The sequence below is a fragment of the Copidosoma floridanum genome, unplaced genomic scaffold (assembly GCF_036245765.1).
Source record: "Copidosoma floridanum isolate Cflo_tuat_1 unplaced genomic scaffold, Cflo_Japanese_pri ptg000021l, whole genome shotgun sequence".
Lineage (NCBI taxonomy): Eukaryota > Metazoa > Arthropoda > Insecta > Hymenoptera > Encyrtidae > Copidosoma > Copidosoma floridanum.
Genome location: NW_028321898.1, coordinates 26,907,361 through 26,920,365, shown reverse-complemented (window position 1 = coordinate 26,920,365; position 13,005 = coordinate 26,907,361). Strand labels below are relative to the sequence as shown.

General features: G+C 31.9%; 1 protein-coding gene across 2 annotated transcripts; it reads right to left on the bottom strand.

The window, feature by feature from the left end:
• Positions 1–2,490: 2,490 nt before the first annotated feature.
• Positions 2,491–7,824, bottom strand: Arf51F (ADP-ribosylation factor 6). Of its 2 annotated transcripts, none has more exons than XM_014360545.2 (5): positions 7,348–7,824; positions 5,309–5,421; positions 4,696–4,799; positions 4,415–4,613; positions 2,491–4,326 (listed from the first exon to the last, which is right to left on the bottom strand). In XM_014360545.2, exons 1-5 carry the CDS (start codon positions 7,392–7,394, stop codon positions 4,184–4,186), a joined length of 606 nt encoding a protein of 201 aa, XP_014216031.1. In that variant the 5' UTR covers positions 7,395–7,824; the 3' UTR covers positions 2,491–4,183. The 2 variants fall into 2 exon arrangements, with proteins under 2 accessions (XP_014216031.1, XP_089451015.1); XM_089594889.1 differs by lacking the exon at positions 7,348–7,824 and adding an exon at positions 7,189–7,220.
• Positions 7,825–13,005: the final 5,181 nt, after the last annotated feature.

Sequence of the window (13,005 nt, the reverse complement as noted above, 5' to 3'; positions counted from 1 at the left end):
TCATTATAGCCATCGTGGGGAAAATCGCCGCGGGGCCGAACCGAGTTTGCGGTCTCTTTCTGCGTGTACTCCATGTCCTTATACCACCGGGAAAATACGTGCTTTCGTCCGCGACCGGATGGGGAAAATATATTCGACGTTTGTTGTCGCACCTACGTGAAACAAGAGGGGAAACGGACTGGTGCCTCGAGTGTGAGGTATATACTCGAATGTGCTCGAGAGTTTTCGCGTTACAAGTAGCGCAGTTGGGATTACGGAAGAGCCAACATCGGCTGAGCAATGTAGGTCAAAGTTTGTAAGACAATGGGAACGGGGATGCAGAGACGCAGAATGCCAGCGATGGGTGTGCGACCGAGATGCGAGTGTACAGCCATCAGCCACTCTCGCTCCTGTTATATATTTATGATGTTGGAAATGCTCGATGCATCTCTGCAGGCTTGCGTGTACTTTCGTACGTTGAATTATGTTCTGATGCGTCGGTGGAATTAAATCAACTATTTCACGCGGGAGGGGAGAAATTTAATTATTCTAGGAAGATTTTCGCTTTACACAAACATGCGTAAAAAGTATATCAGGGGTAATATTACTATCTATTGCAAGCTGCAGTACAGTCGTCATCGTTGCATGCGTATGCCTATAATCCTAGGGTTTTTTTTTTTTATTACATTGTTATTTGTTAGTTTTGCAAAAGCTGAATTTCTTTCCATGAGAGTTTCTTGCACAAATTATCAAACAAGTGTACGGCAAGTTTTTATTGCAAAAGTTTTTTTCGTCACTTGATCAAAAGGTATTGCGAAGAATTCATAAATCATTGAATAAATTGCAACTTTTATGAAATATATTTTCTTTACTTCTCATATAAAGAACATAATATACAAACTGCATTCACGTGCGAAGAAGAATTACAAAAATAATTGACGTTACAATAAATTAATCACCTTAAATAATATACTATAAAATGTAATACAAGCGAATTCTTTTTTTTCGAGAGAGACAGAGAGAACAATCACCACTAACTTTTCCACCTTCGGAGATTCAAACCCACGCGCTACAATTTATTGCATACCAGCGTATATACATTACATATGTGTTTGTCGAATTAGGGATAATTTCCAAAGCCCACTGTTTTTTAACGATTTTGCAATATCAATAGTGAATTGGAAATGTTGTAATATTTGAGAACCGCTACAGTAAGTTGTGCTCACACATGAATTAATAATAAACTCTTGTTGTTTGTATAAACATTCTAGTGTACATAAAAGAATAGTGGTTGATTACCATTCATTTGATGAAAGTATTTACTGTGTATAACAATGAAAATTAAAATTTTACTTCTCTACGGGTTTCATTTATAAAATGATATGTCAAGTCGTATTTTTACCGGTTTAAAAAAAAAAACTTTAGTTCCAATTTCAAATAAGCATGCATCTTATTGCTATCGCGTATATATACATTGATGAATAAAAGTATATTTTTTTAAACGATTTTGCCATTGAATTGTATTGATAATTAATTAAGAATGTAAGAATCTTTTTATTTTCTTATCTATTTAGCTAGTTGTTAATTGACTTCTATGACGATTAAATTTTTACAGAATCATGTGTTATTTTACATTACTACTCGTACTATAATTTTTATAATTGTTAATTACAAATTACACAAAGTTATTCCAGTTCTGATTAAATAATTTTCGTTATCTAATGCAATGCCCTTGAAGAATATAATTACATAAAAATTCGATAAGTAAGAAATTCAAAATTCAACAGAATTCAAACACAAAATCGTTACTTGAACAACTTTTTAGTTCTATTTAACTGCAATTTTTATAACACACAAAAATAGTTCCAGTAAATAACACAAGAAATGTCCGATACGACTTTTATACACGAAAAATTTTTAACTTTTCAGTATCATTTATTCGTATCATACACGTTTTTACATATGTTAAAGGTCACTCAAGACTATTTACCTTTTTCATGTATAAAAGTTAAGTACAGAATAAACTCTTGCACATTTCAGTGATGTTTTTTATGATTACATCAGAGCAGATTTGACTATACAAAACAATTTATTATTGCTTAATTATTTTTATTATCAAAAGAAAAGGGAAACAAACTAATGTATATATATATATATAAATATAATTTTTTACTTTGTGCCTTTGACATTTTGATTTAAAAATAATAGCTTTGATAAATTTATCGACATTCAAATTGTTTCATAATATTTATACAATATATGCTAAAGCAGGAGGAAAAATTACTTTTCCCACAACTCTTTCCCTATATCTTGAAGAATAATAGTCTTTTTTTCCTTAGATTATGTAACTTTCAAATGGTACTTTTAATTCTAGTTTATCAGTTCAAATAAAAAATTACCATGTCTAACTTTTGCTAATTTCAAACGTATCCTTATCATGGTAAATCATGGAATGTAATTGATTTTTCACAGTATAATAAATTTTTTAAGATTACATAGTATCTCCGAAAAATCGTTGATTAATTCTGATAAATTATTTGAAAAACTGTAATAAAATAATAAATAAGCAAATTCTTATTTTACAAAAGAAGCTATACGATTTATACAAAGGCGAAGCGTTTTTAAAGTAACTGTTATTCTTTTTGATATTATTAATTATGGTAAAATAACATTAGAAAATTAAAACTAACAAATAATTTAATTAAAACTCATACTTATTTAAGTGATGCTTAAGCGATTCCAAATAATGTCCCAGTTATAATTAAGTATTTAAACATTACAAAGCATGTGATCCTTAAAAAATGTGTATCCTTCAAGTTAAATTATACTTATCTACCCTCATTGACTATAAATGAACTATTGTTGAACACTTTTGCTATACAAGACAGAGTATAAGAATTAAGAATTATTGACAGTCGCAGAAAACCTCTACTCCTCTAGGTTAGACGTTTTTTTTTCATTTTTGGTACTTAAATCAACATAAATAATTTTCATCCTATATTTGATTTCTTAAAATTAACACTCGGCACAAAACCTCGTCACAGAAAGTCTTTCTTTCTACTTGTATAATATATTTATCATAATTTTTTTTATTTTCTCTATTTATTGATAATCAAAGGAGACTCAATGAGTAAATCCTTGGGCACGTGAAAATGTTGAGCAATGATCACTCAGCGATTTGCTCAACGTGCGAATAAGAATTGATACCATAAGCTAGAAAATAATAGTAAAAAATAAAAGAGAATTTATTATGATGTCAACTCATAATCATTTTACTAAGTTATTTTTTTATTCTCTTTACAAGTATCTCTGTAATTTACAAAATGATGTCCAAATTTCGATTCAGTTGCATTCTAATGGGAAAGTCAATTCCATCGAAACTTGAAGATCACGCGAGTTAAAAGATTTAATGATTTTCATACACTTCGATTTTTTGCTAAGCAACGCTCGAGCTTATAAATTACTTTTTCTATATCGATAAATGACACAAAAATAATCTCTAACGTTTTCTCGCTCGTAATAAAAAGTACATGGAAGTTTTTGATTAAGATATGGTATAAATACGTTTACCGGTACATTTTGGCATTCACTCGATGTTTAGTCAAATTTTTCGTTTCATTATTATCAGTGTGGGTATGTTGTGCTAGGTTTACAAAAAAGAAGGGGAATGCATGTACAAAAACTGGAAAGCAAAATCTTATTGGTCGTTGATAAATTTGTTTCTGTCATGCTATGCATAAATTTATACTTATTTCCATGTTGGTTTTTTTTTTTACAAGATTATTGACGTCTATAATTGTTACGCTTCGCAAAGGATATATTAAGAAATACAGGGTTGATATCTCATTCATATGCATTTTTTAAGCTGTAATAATGAGCTTCATTCGCACCTGTGCTTATTTTTAATTAGTCATTGTTTTTTTTTTTTATACATCATTCTTTTGTCTTTAACAAAGTCCACGAAAACCACTACGTTAACTATCTAATTTTATGCATTATCCAGCATCTCATTCATAACTTTTTAACACAATTATATATGTACACATGTATACGTATATAAATGGTATATGTATGCACACATAATTTACCATATCGAAGATACTTCGACGAGTCGTTTCTAGTGTTGTTTTTACTCGAGGGAGGGTCTGTTTCACGATACACACGCTCCGAGAGAGAAAACTTTATTGGTGTTTTGGTTACCAGCTCATAATTTGTGATTGCTAGTCAGCCACGTAAGACCTTCGTACAGGCCATCGCCCGTTGTGGCACAAGATGGTTGCACGAACCAGTTTCGGTCTCGTATCCGCGTGAGGCCGAGCTTTTCTTGGATCTCATGTGGCTTCATCGCTAAGAGTGAACGAAAAGACTTTAGTCAGAAATTTTTTTTTCAAAAGTTCTTATTATTTAAACGTTATTACTTAAAAAAAATGCTTACAATCTGGAAGATCCTGTTTATTGGCAAATATAAGAATAATGGCATCTCGCATTTCTCTGTCATTGATGATCCGATGAAGTTCCTGCCGCGCTTCATCAATTCGATCCCTGTCAGCACAGTCGACTACAAAAATTAGTCCTTGTGTGCCCGTGTAGTAGTGACGCCACAGCGGGCGAATTTTATCTTGACCTCCCACATCCTGCAGAATTACAAATGTTTTCATTCAAGTTTTTATGAAAGAAGTTGTACTTGAAAACAAACAAATTTGTGTTTTTACTTACCCATACATTAAATTTGACGTTTTTGTACGAGACTGTTTCCACATTGAAACCTACAGTAGGTATGGTTGTCACTGACTGTCCTAATTTAAGTTTGTACAGAATGGCTATTTTCGATCAGTTAAGGGATAATAAAAATACTGCTATGCATTGCGAAAATAAAAATAATAGCAGGTACTTAGTTACAAAAAAAAAAAAAAAATATCAAATGCGTGTTATGTGCTGTATGTGTAGTTTTTGTAATTGATTGTTAATAGTTTATTTTCATTGCTTTGGTACATTTATATTTTACGGAGTTGTTTCACTCATTTCTATTAACAGAATTATTTGTTTTCGATATGACTGTATTGAAGTATAGATAAACTCATGTAATCATTCAACAATTTTATCTGAGAAATAACTAGAAACGAAAGAAATATAAAATAAAAAATACTAATTTTATTTAATATTTTGCGTCACAAAAATCAAATAGTATTTTAAAAAGTGTAAAATTTGTTTTAAAGTGTTAAAATCAAAAAATGACGCGAAAAGCATGTAAAATGATACAAAGTTGAAAATAATATGACGCTACTCTAATTATCTCCTGCCATGTATTTGAATGATAAAAAAAGGATACTGGTCTTGCCTGCTGCATCCAAACCTAACATGAGAATGCGCATCTCCTTGTTGCCAAAGATCTTTGACAAGAGTTTGCCCATCCTGCTGGCACACTTCCTACGCAGCTGGCACCTAGATAAACACAAAAAGTACCTCTCATTATTAGCTCATCTTTCTATTGATTTATCTATTAATAGGAGACGTAATTTTTTACTATCTCTCTCTCTCTCTTTCTCATATTAAAACATTACGCTGTGTTTAACGTTTAAAATTTAAACATGAGAAATCTTGCAGTATGATTACAATGATTATTTAGTCTTTCAAAAAAAAAGTTTATGTAGTAGCCATGCTTGATGAATTATTAAATATGTATGTACGATAAGTTACATGTTTACGGTGTTTGTTGAACGTGCCGTTCTGCTCCCAATTGTTTCCATGATTTCTTGAGGTTTAGTGCATAAGCACACGATCAGTAAGAGCTAATTTAGGAGTGAGAATAAAAACTCCAAAGTCAGGTGTTAGTTTGCTTTTTATTCTCACTCCTAAATTAGCTCTTACTGATCATGTGCTTATGCACTAAACCTCAAGAAATCAAGTTACATGTTTATTGTAACCACTGTACAATTGATAGAAAAATTTCATTTTTAAATGTCTAACATTTAAATATGTATACACTGTCAAACTATACATTCAAGGTATTATTTACAATAGATATTCAGTGCAATTTAAAACTAGACAGTAATAATATATGCATTAAATTTACTTTGAAAACAATCTAGTATTTTCTGTTTAAACCTTCAAACGTTTTAAAAGCCAATATATTACAAGAAAACGTTTTTCTATTATAAACATTTCTCATTGGAACAATCAACAGGTGTCTCAAGTAGACCAAAAATTCAAAGAATTCTAGAAAAAACGAGCGATTGTTATGTATGCAGCTACTCAATGAATTTTACGACGCATACACTGACAGAGATAGTTACTGAACAGCTCATCAAAAAAGCTCTGGATAGAGATAGAAAAGAGTAATGAGAACATACACATACCTAACACTTGTATATAAAGAAGTCTACAATATGCAAGGCTTTTGATGAACAATTGATTTCAAAAGTAGGTGTAGCTGTCACATCCTGCTCACTCGAATAGAGAGAAATAACATATTTCCATGTGTTGCTTTACACAGTTTTTTTTGATAAAAATTTGATAAACCTTATCAGCAAGAAGAAGAAAATACTTTTGGGAAAAGTATATGTAAAACCATACTTTTTAAACAACTCAACACTTTTGATTTTGCTTATTAAATACTTTGAAACAACTTAAGTGTAGGTATGCTCTTTTTAGACTTTTAACTACAAGAAAAAAAAAATTATTCTCATAATAGTCAACTCTCATTGAATTATTCCACGTCAAATAATAGTACATAAGTAATAGTAGTAGCTTCGATGACGCTCTTTGGGCTATATACACACACACACACACACACACATGCACTCACTCACTTACTCATATACTCATCCAAGTCACAAGCCACTACCGACGTAGGTCTTTGGTATGCGAATAGAATGAGAGGACAGAGGAAAGAAAAACGTAGTGTGCAAAAGATAAAGAGAGAGAGAAATATATATATATACTTTGCCCGGCTTACAGTTAGCATTAAATATAATATCTTTCTCATGGAGGAAAAGGTTAAATACTATAACTGAGTGTGCTGCAACTGCAAATGCGAATGTTACCTATAAGGTTCTCGGAGACGAGGTCGAAAGAAAAGAAGGAAAGAGAAGTAAAGTAATGGTCAAGGTAGAAGGCTGTGTTGTAAATTTATAAATGTTCAATTATGAGAAAAATTAAGGGAAGAAGAAAGGGGTCAACGGACTTTGTTAGATGTTTGCAAATACCTACGCGCAGTGTTATTGAAATTATTAAAGACAGATCGAAAATTCACGTGCTTATTCACGCACACATGTGAGATATCATTAATAAATAACAAACACTTTTTCTTATTGCCTTAAACACAGATATGCAATTCTTTGGCACACACAAGTGACCACCAACACTCACCAAATAACATTAACACTATCAACAGAGTTGTATTCTTTCGTTATCATCAGCCACGACACAGCACATCACAAATAAATATTACACATCCTCGACTATGACGTTATACGATCGCGATAGTGACAAGGATGATTGGTTTGTGTAATGTGATGATCAGATATCAGTTGATGCCGCCTTCTTGACGTGTCCTCGGTGTCCTCCGTGTCACTCCCACGACCCACGGGTGTCCGGGTTGTAGTTGGTTAATCACTCAGGCACCTTTCATTCGCACGCGTCTCCGTTTTTTCTTTCCTTCCTCCCCCTTTTTTCACCTCGTTGTAAAAAAATATGCAAGGGTAGAGTGTGTCACATTTACACACCAGTTTAGTTTACCAGTTGGTACAGGTTGGTGAATTCAGTTGAGATTTTTTTTCTGGCAGACTTTGCAGTCCTTGCGCAGATGCAGAGACACAAGAGACAAGACACAATCATACGGAAGCCCGGTCACGACATCTACATAAAATATAAAAACGCAGAAGAGTGCATGTCATCACTGCATGAGAATTTGAGAATAAAGCGCGCACACACAAGTTGCAAAGCAGACGGTTTCTATTTCATTTACTCAAGTGTATATACAGCTTATAATTAATTGTTACATTGTTACGTGGGAAAGAGATTTGTTAAAAAAAAATATATATGTATATACTTTATTCATATATTTACTTTGGATTTTATCATTCTGGTAAAAAGAGCACGGTGTAAGATATACGTGAAGTTATGTGTAGTAATTAAAGAAATTACTACTAAGTAATGCCATATGGTCGATTTTATTGAACCATATGAATATCTCTATTTTTAGAGGTCGACTTTTGAGTAAAAAATAGATTGTAAACTTGCCGCAAACAGCACAAACTACGTCAACTTTTTATTATCTATCTGTAAGATTAGTTGCGGCTGGTTTATAACTAATAAAATGACTTTACTGTAAGTAGCAATAGTTATTTTGGATCAGCGCCATCTAGCGGTCTTTATTTTTTGGCCAAAAGTGGCTCCTAAAATTCTCAATCAGAGCATTCAGGATTAGAGCCATTTAGTCAATCATAAACCAGCCGCAACTCATGATGAAGCTATAAAATAAAAAAATAACAATACATGTGTTTTAGGCGGCAAGTTAACAATCCATCTTATGCTTAAAAATTTATCTTCAAAAGTACAAACACATAGGAGGTCGATTTTTGGTAGAAAATAGATTGTTAACTTGCCGCCAAAAACACACGTATTGTTATTTTTTCATTTTATAGCATTACCATGAGTTGCGGCTGGTTTATAAGTGACTAAATGGCTCTAATCCAAATTGCTCTGATTGAGAATTTTAGGAGCCACCAATGGCCAAAAAATCAAGACCGCTAGATGGCGCTGATCCAAATAATTATTACTTCTTATATTAGAGCCATTTAATCAATTATAAACCAGCCGCAACGAATCTTGTAGATAGTTAATAAAAAGTTAACATTTTTTGTGCTATTTGCGGCAAGTTTCTACATCAATATTCTACACATCTTATATGGCTCATAAAATCGACAATATTTACAAAATTACAATACTCTTGACCTTTTACCATTAACTCATGTAAGCACAAATTAATCAGTCCATTAAAGAGACAACCGAAGAAAAAAGGCCTGAAAAAGAAGCACAGTCACACGAAAAGTCTCATACAAGAATGGAGCATTGGATCTCACTTGATCAGAGAAGGTTGGGTTCTTTGTTTACTTATAACACTTGAAATTTACATCTCTGTAATAAATGTATTTTTCAATTAGTGAGATCCGATGCTCCATTCCTAGGAGACTCTTCGTGTGGCTGCTTCTTTTTAAGACCTTTTTTCTTCAGTTGTCTCTTTTCGACTGATTAATTTACGTGTATATTTGATTGTAATTTACGATTTCTGTAACACAAATTTTGTTATGTACATATTATATAAGTTAACTGTTTATTGGAAATCTAAAGTTGAAGGGCTGTTCTTTCATTAGTTAATGGTAAAAGGTCTAGAGTATTGTAATTTTATAAATATTGTCGATTTTATGAGCCATATAAGATAAGTAGAATATTGATAGTTTTGGAGGTCGATTTTTAGGTAAAAGATAAATTGTAAAGCAATTTAAATTAAGTGAGATCCAATGCTCCATTTTTAGGAGACTCTTCCTGTGTAACTGAACTTCTTTTTTAAACTTTTTTTCTTTAGTTGTCTCTTTTGGACTTATTACTTTACGTATCTATTTAATCATTGTTTAAGATTTCTGTAACACAAATCTTGGCATGTACATATTATATAAGTTAGCTGTTTATTTAAACTAGAAAGTTAAAGGGCTGTGCTTCCGCGAGTTAATGATAAAAGGTCTAAAGTATTTTAATTTTGTAAATATGGTAGATTTTATAAGCCGTACAAGATAAGTGGAATATTTATACTTTTCAGGGTCCATTTACAGGTAAAAGACATATTGTAAACTTGCCGCAAGTAGCACAAAATATGTTAACTTTGTATTATCTATCTACAAGATTTGTTGCGGCTGGTTTATAACTAATGAAGTGACTTTACTGTAAGTAGCAATAATTATTTTGGATCAGCGCCATCTAGCGGTCTTTATTTTTTGGCCAAAAGTGGCCCCTAAAATTCTCAATCAGAGCATTCAGGATTAGAGCCATTTAGTCAATCATAAACCAGCCGCAACTCATAACGAAGCTATAAAATGAAAAAATAACGATACATGTGTTTTTGGCGGCAAGTTAACAATCTATTTTCTACCAAAAAATCAACCTCCTATCTATTTATACTTTTTAAGATGAATTTTCGAGTAAAAGATAGATTGTTAACTTGCCGCCAAAAACACACGTATCGTTATTTTTTTATTTTATAGCTTCATTATGAGTTGCGGCTGGTTTATAATTGACTAAATGGCTCTGAGCCGATTGCTCTGATTCAGAATATTACATGACATATTCTGTGCTATTTGCAGCAAGTTTACAATCTATCTTTTACCCGAAAATCGAGTGAAGTAAAGATATTTTACTTATATGGTTTAATAAAATCGACCATATGGCAGTACTTAGTAGTGATTACTATACATAACTTCACGTATGTCTTGCACCGTGCTCTCTTTACCAGGAAATACGAGAATGATAAAATCACAGACGTCAAGGGTCTATTATCTATTTACGTGCTTCAAAATACGCAATACGGCTGAAGATTAATGGTCACATGCATACTAAAAATATTTAAGTAAATTTACCAAAAATGTAACAACTGTCACCCATGCATGCCTCGCGTTTTGGTTATATTGCACGCAAACAGACCCCATCAGTAGACCTCGTCGTCGGTAGCGTCGGCAGTGTCGGCACAGTGAATCGGTCAACTGTCGATACAGCAGGGCTGATATTATCGTTGATGTACCAACTGTTGGCTGACTCGATCGAACTGCAGGTCTCCCTATTATCTTGTGTCGACTGTCGGTACAGCAGGATTTTCAACGCTATAGATCCATGTGCAATTTCGATCGACGACCGACGAGCTTCGGGGCCCGCGGGCAAAACGTTATCTTCAGAAACTGATAACTATTAAAAGACGTCTTAGTGATAGAATTTGGCATCAATTTGATGTCAGTCATGATCATTGTTTTGTGGGTAGATTTTCGGGTAAAAGATAGAGTGTAAACTGTTATCAATTATAAACCTGCAGCCGCAATTAATCGAATTGAAATAAAACAAATGATAACGGTGTTTGTGCTATTTGCGGCAAGTTTACAATTTATCTTATACCCGAAAATCTACCTTCAAAAGTATAAATACTTATGAGATTGATTTTTAGACAAAAGATAGATAGTAAACGTGCCGCAAACAGCACATAACCACGTTAACTTTTTATTTTATACTACAATGATTAATTGCGGCTGGTTTATAATTGATTAAATGGCTCTAAGCCTGATTGCTCTGATTCAGAATTTTAGGGCCACTTTTTAGTTCAGAAATCCGCAACGCTAGATGGCGCTGATCCAAATAATTTTCAAAGTAGAGCTAGATGATCTAGCCTAGATCTAGCAGAGCCATTTACTTAATCAATTATAAACCAGCCGCAACTAATCTCATAGACATAAATTAAAAAGTGAACATTATTTGTGCTGTTTGCAGCAAGTTTACAATTCATCTTTTACCTGAAAATCGATCTTTGAACGTATAGATATTCTACTTATATGGTTAAAATCGACCATTCGGCTCTACTTAGTTTTTTTGATTTTTTATGAGGTAAGAAATATTATATAATATATACTTACATTTCATAATTTGTGTGTACCATTTTGAAAAATAAAATTTGTATCATCGAATATCGAATATTAACATTGAATAATGACAAAAAAAATAAAAAACTTAATTGTTTCAATCATGAGTGGGATACAATAACATACATTTATTTATGATAAAAAAAAAAAATACTTTTTTTGAGGACGAATGCTTTTACTTAGAGTTACGTAAAAAAATTGTACGATACATATATATATTCAGCATATATGTGCCGTAGAGATACATATAGACATAATGCATATGCCTAACTTATGCTTGTATTGCAAATTGAGCCCATCAAATCTCAATTTAGTTAGTCGGTGAACTGAATATGAGAAGAAAGTTGTGCTGTTTTCTTTTTTTTTCTTTTTTTTTTTTTTTTCTTTAAAATCTCATTTTTTTCTCTCTCTCTCGTCCACTTTGATATTAAACTGCTTTTCCCCTTCGAGCGAAGTAATTGCGGTATTATTTTAAAATGTATTTGCTTGTGTACGTATACACGTTTGTTATTTTTTAATAAAGTTTGAAGTATTTTTTTGAATTGTCATTTGATATGCTTTTCTCTTTCATACAAACCAATCGATATTTTAATTTTTTTTGTATTTTTTTTTTGTCAGTTTTTTTTTTACAAAGGACACGAACAAGAAATATCTAGCCCTATAGTTGTTTGATTTCTAATTAATATTTTTTTTTTTGCATCTATGTGTATGTTAAAAGAGAACAAATAACCATTTCACTGAAATTATTTAGTTTACGGTTTTCCCACTATACTTTATTTTTCAATTTTCGACCAAAAGTATTTCTTTTATACAAAGTTGATTGAAGAGCGCATGTATTTTTATTTATATTACGTGTACCTAATATTCAATTTAAGATTATTTTTTATTTTCCCTTCCGAACGAATTCTTTCAGATTACATTACAGATAATGATGTTTTACCACAAACGTATAAAAATTCGCAACGGATCAACTGTATCAATTCGCCAAAAAAATATTCTTACTTTTCGCCATCAGTTCAAGAACTTGACTCTTTTTTTTTTTTTTTTTTTTTTTTTATTCAACTCTCGATAAAATATCCTCAGTTCGCAACACTTCCAAAATCCGTACAAAAATACACAGCTTTTCATATATTTTATTGCTTTTTTAATCGGTCCAATGAATACACACTCACCTCATACCAACTTACAGGGTTATCTTCACTTTTCATGTTTAATTAAATTTTTTTTTAAAATAAAAAAATTATACGTAATTATATTCTAAAATATAAAAAAAATTACTATGCAATTAACGCGTTTAACGAAAGACTTTCGTTTGCTCTACAAATGAAACAATGAAAAATTCATCGAAATC

Bases quoted from the DNA above. Each gene is read 5' to 3' on its own strand.
- Arf51F (XM_014360545.2), bottom strand. From the start codon at position 7,394: ATGATAACGAAAGAATACAACTCTGTTGATAGTGTTAATGTTATTTG. The intron at 5,422-7,347 runs GTGAGTGTTGGT...GTGTTTATCTAG, and splicing joins GATAGTGTTAATGTTATTTG to GTGCCAGCTGCGTAGGAAGT. The intron at 4,614-4,695 runs GTAAGTAAAAAC...GTAATTCTGCAG, and splicing joins ACGTCAAATTTAATGTATGG to GATGTGGGAGGTCAAGATAA.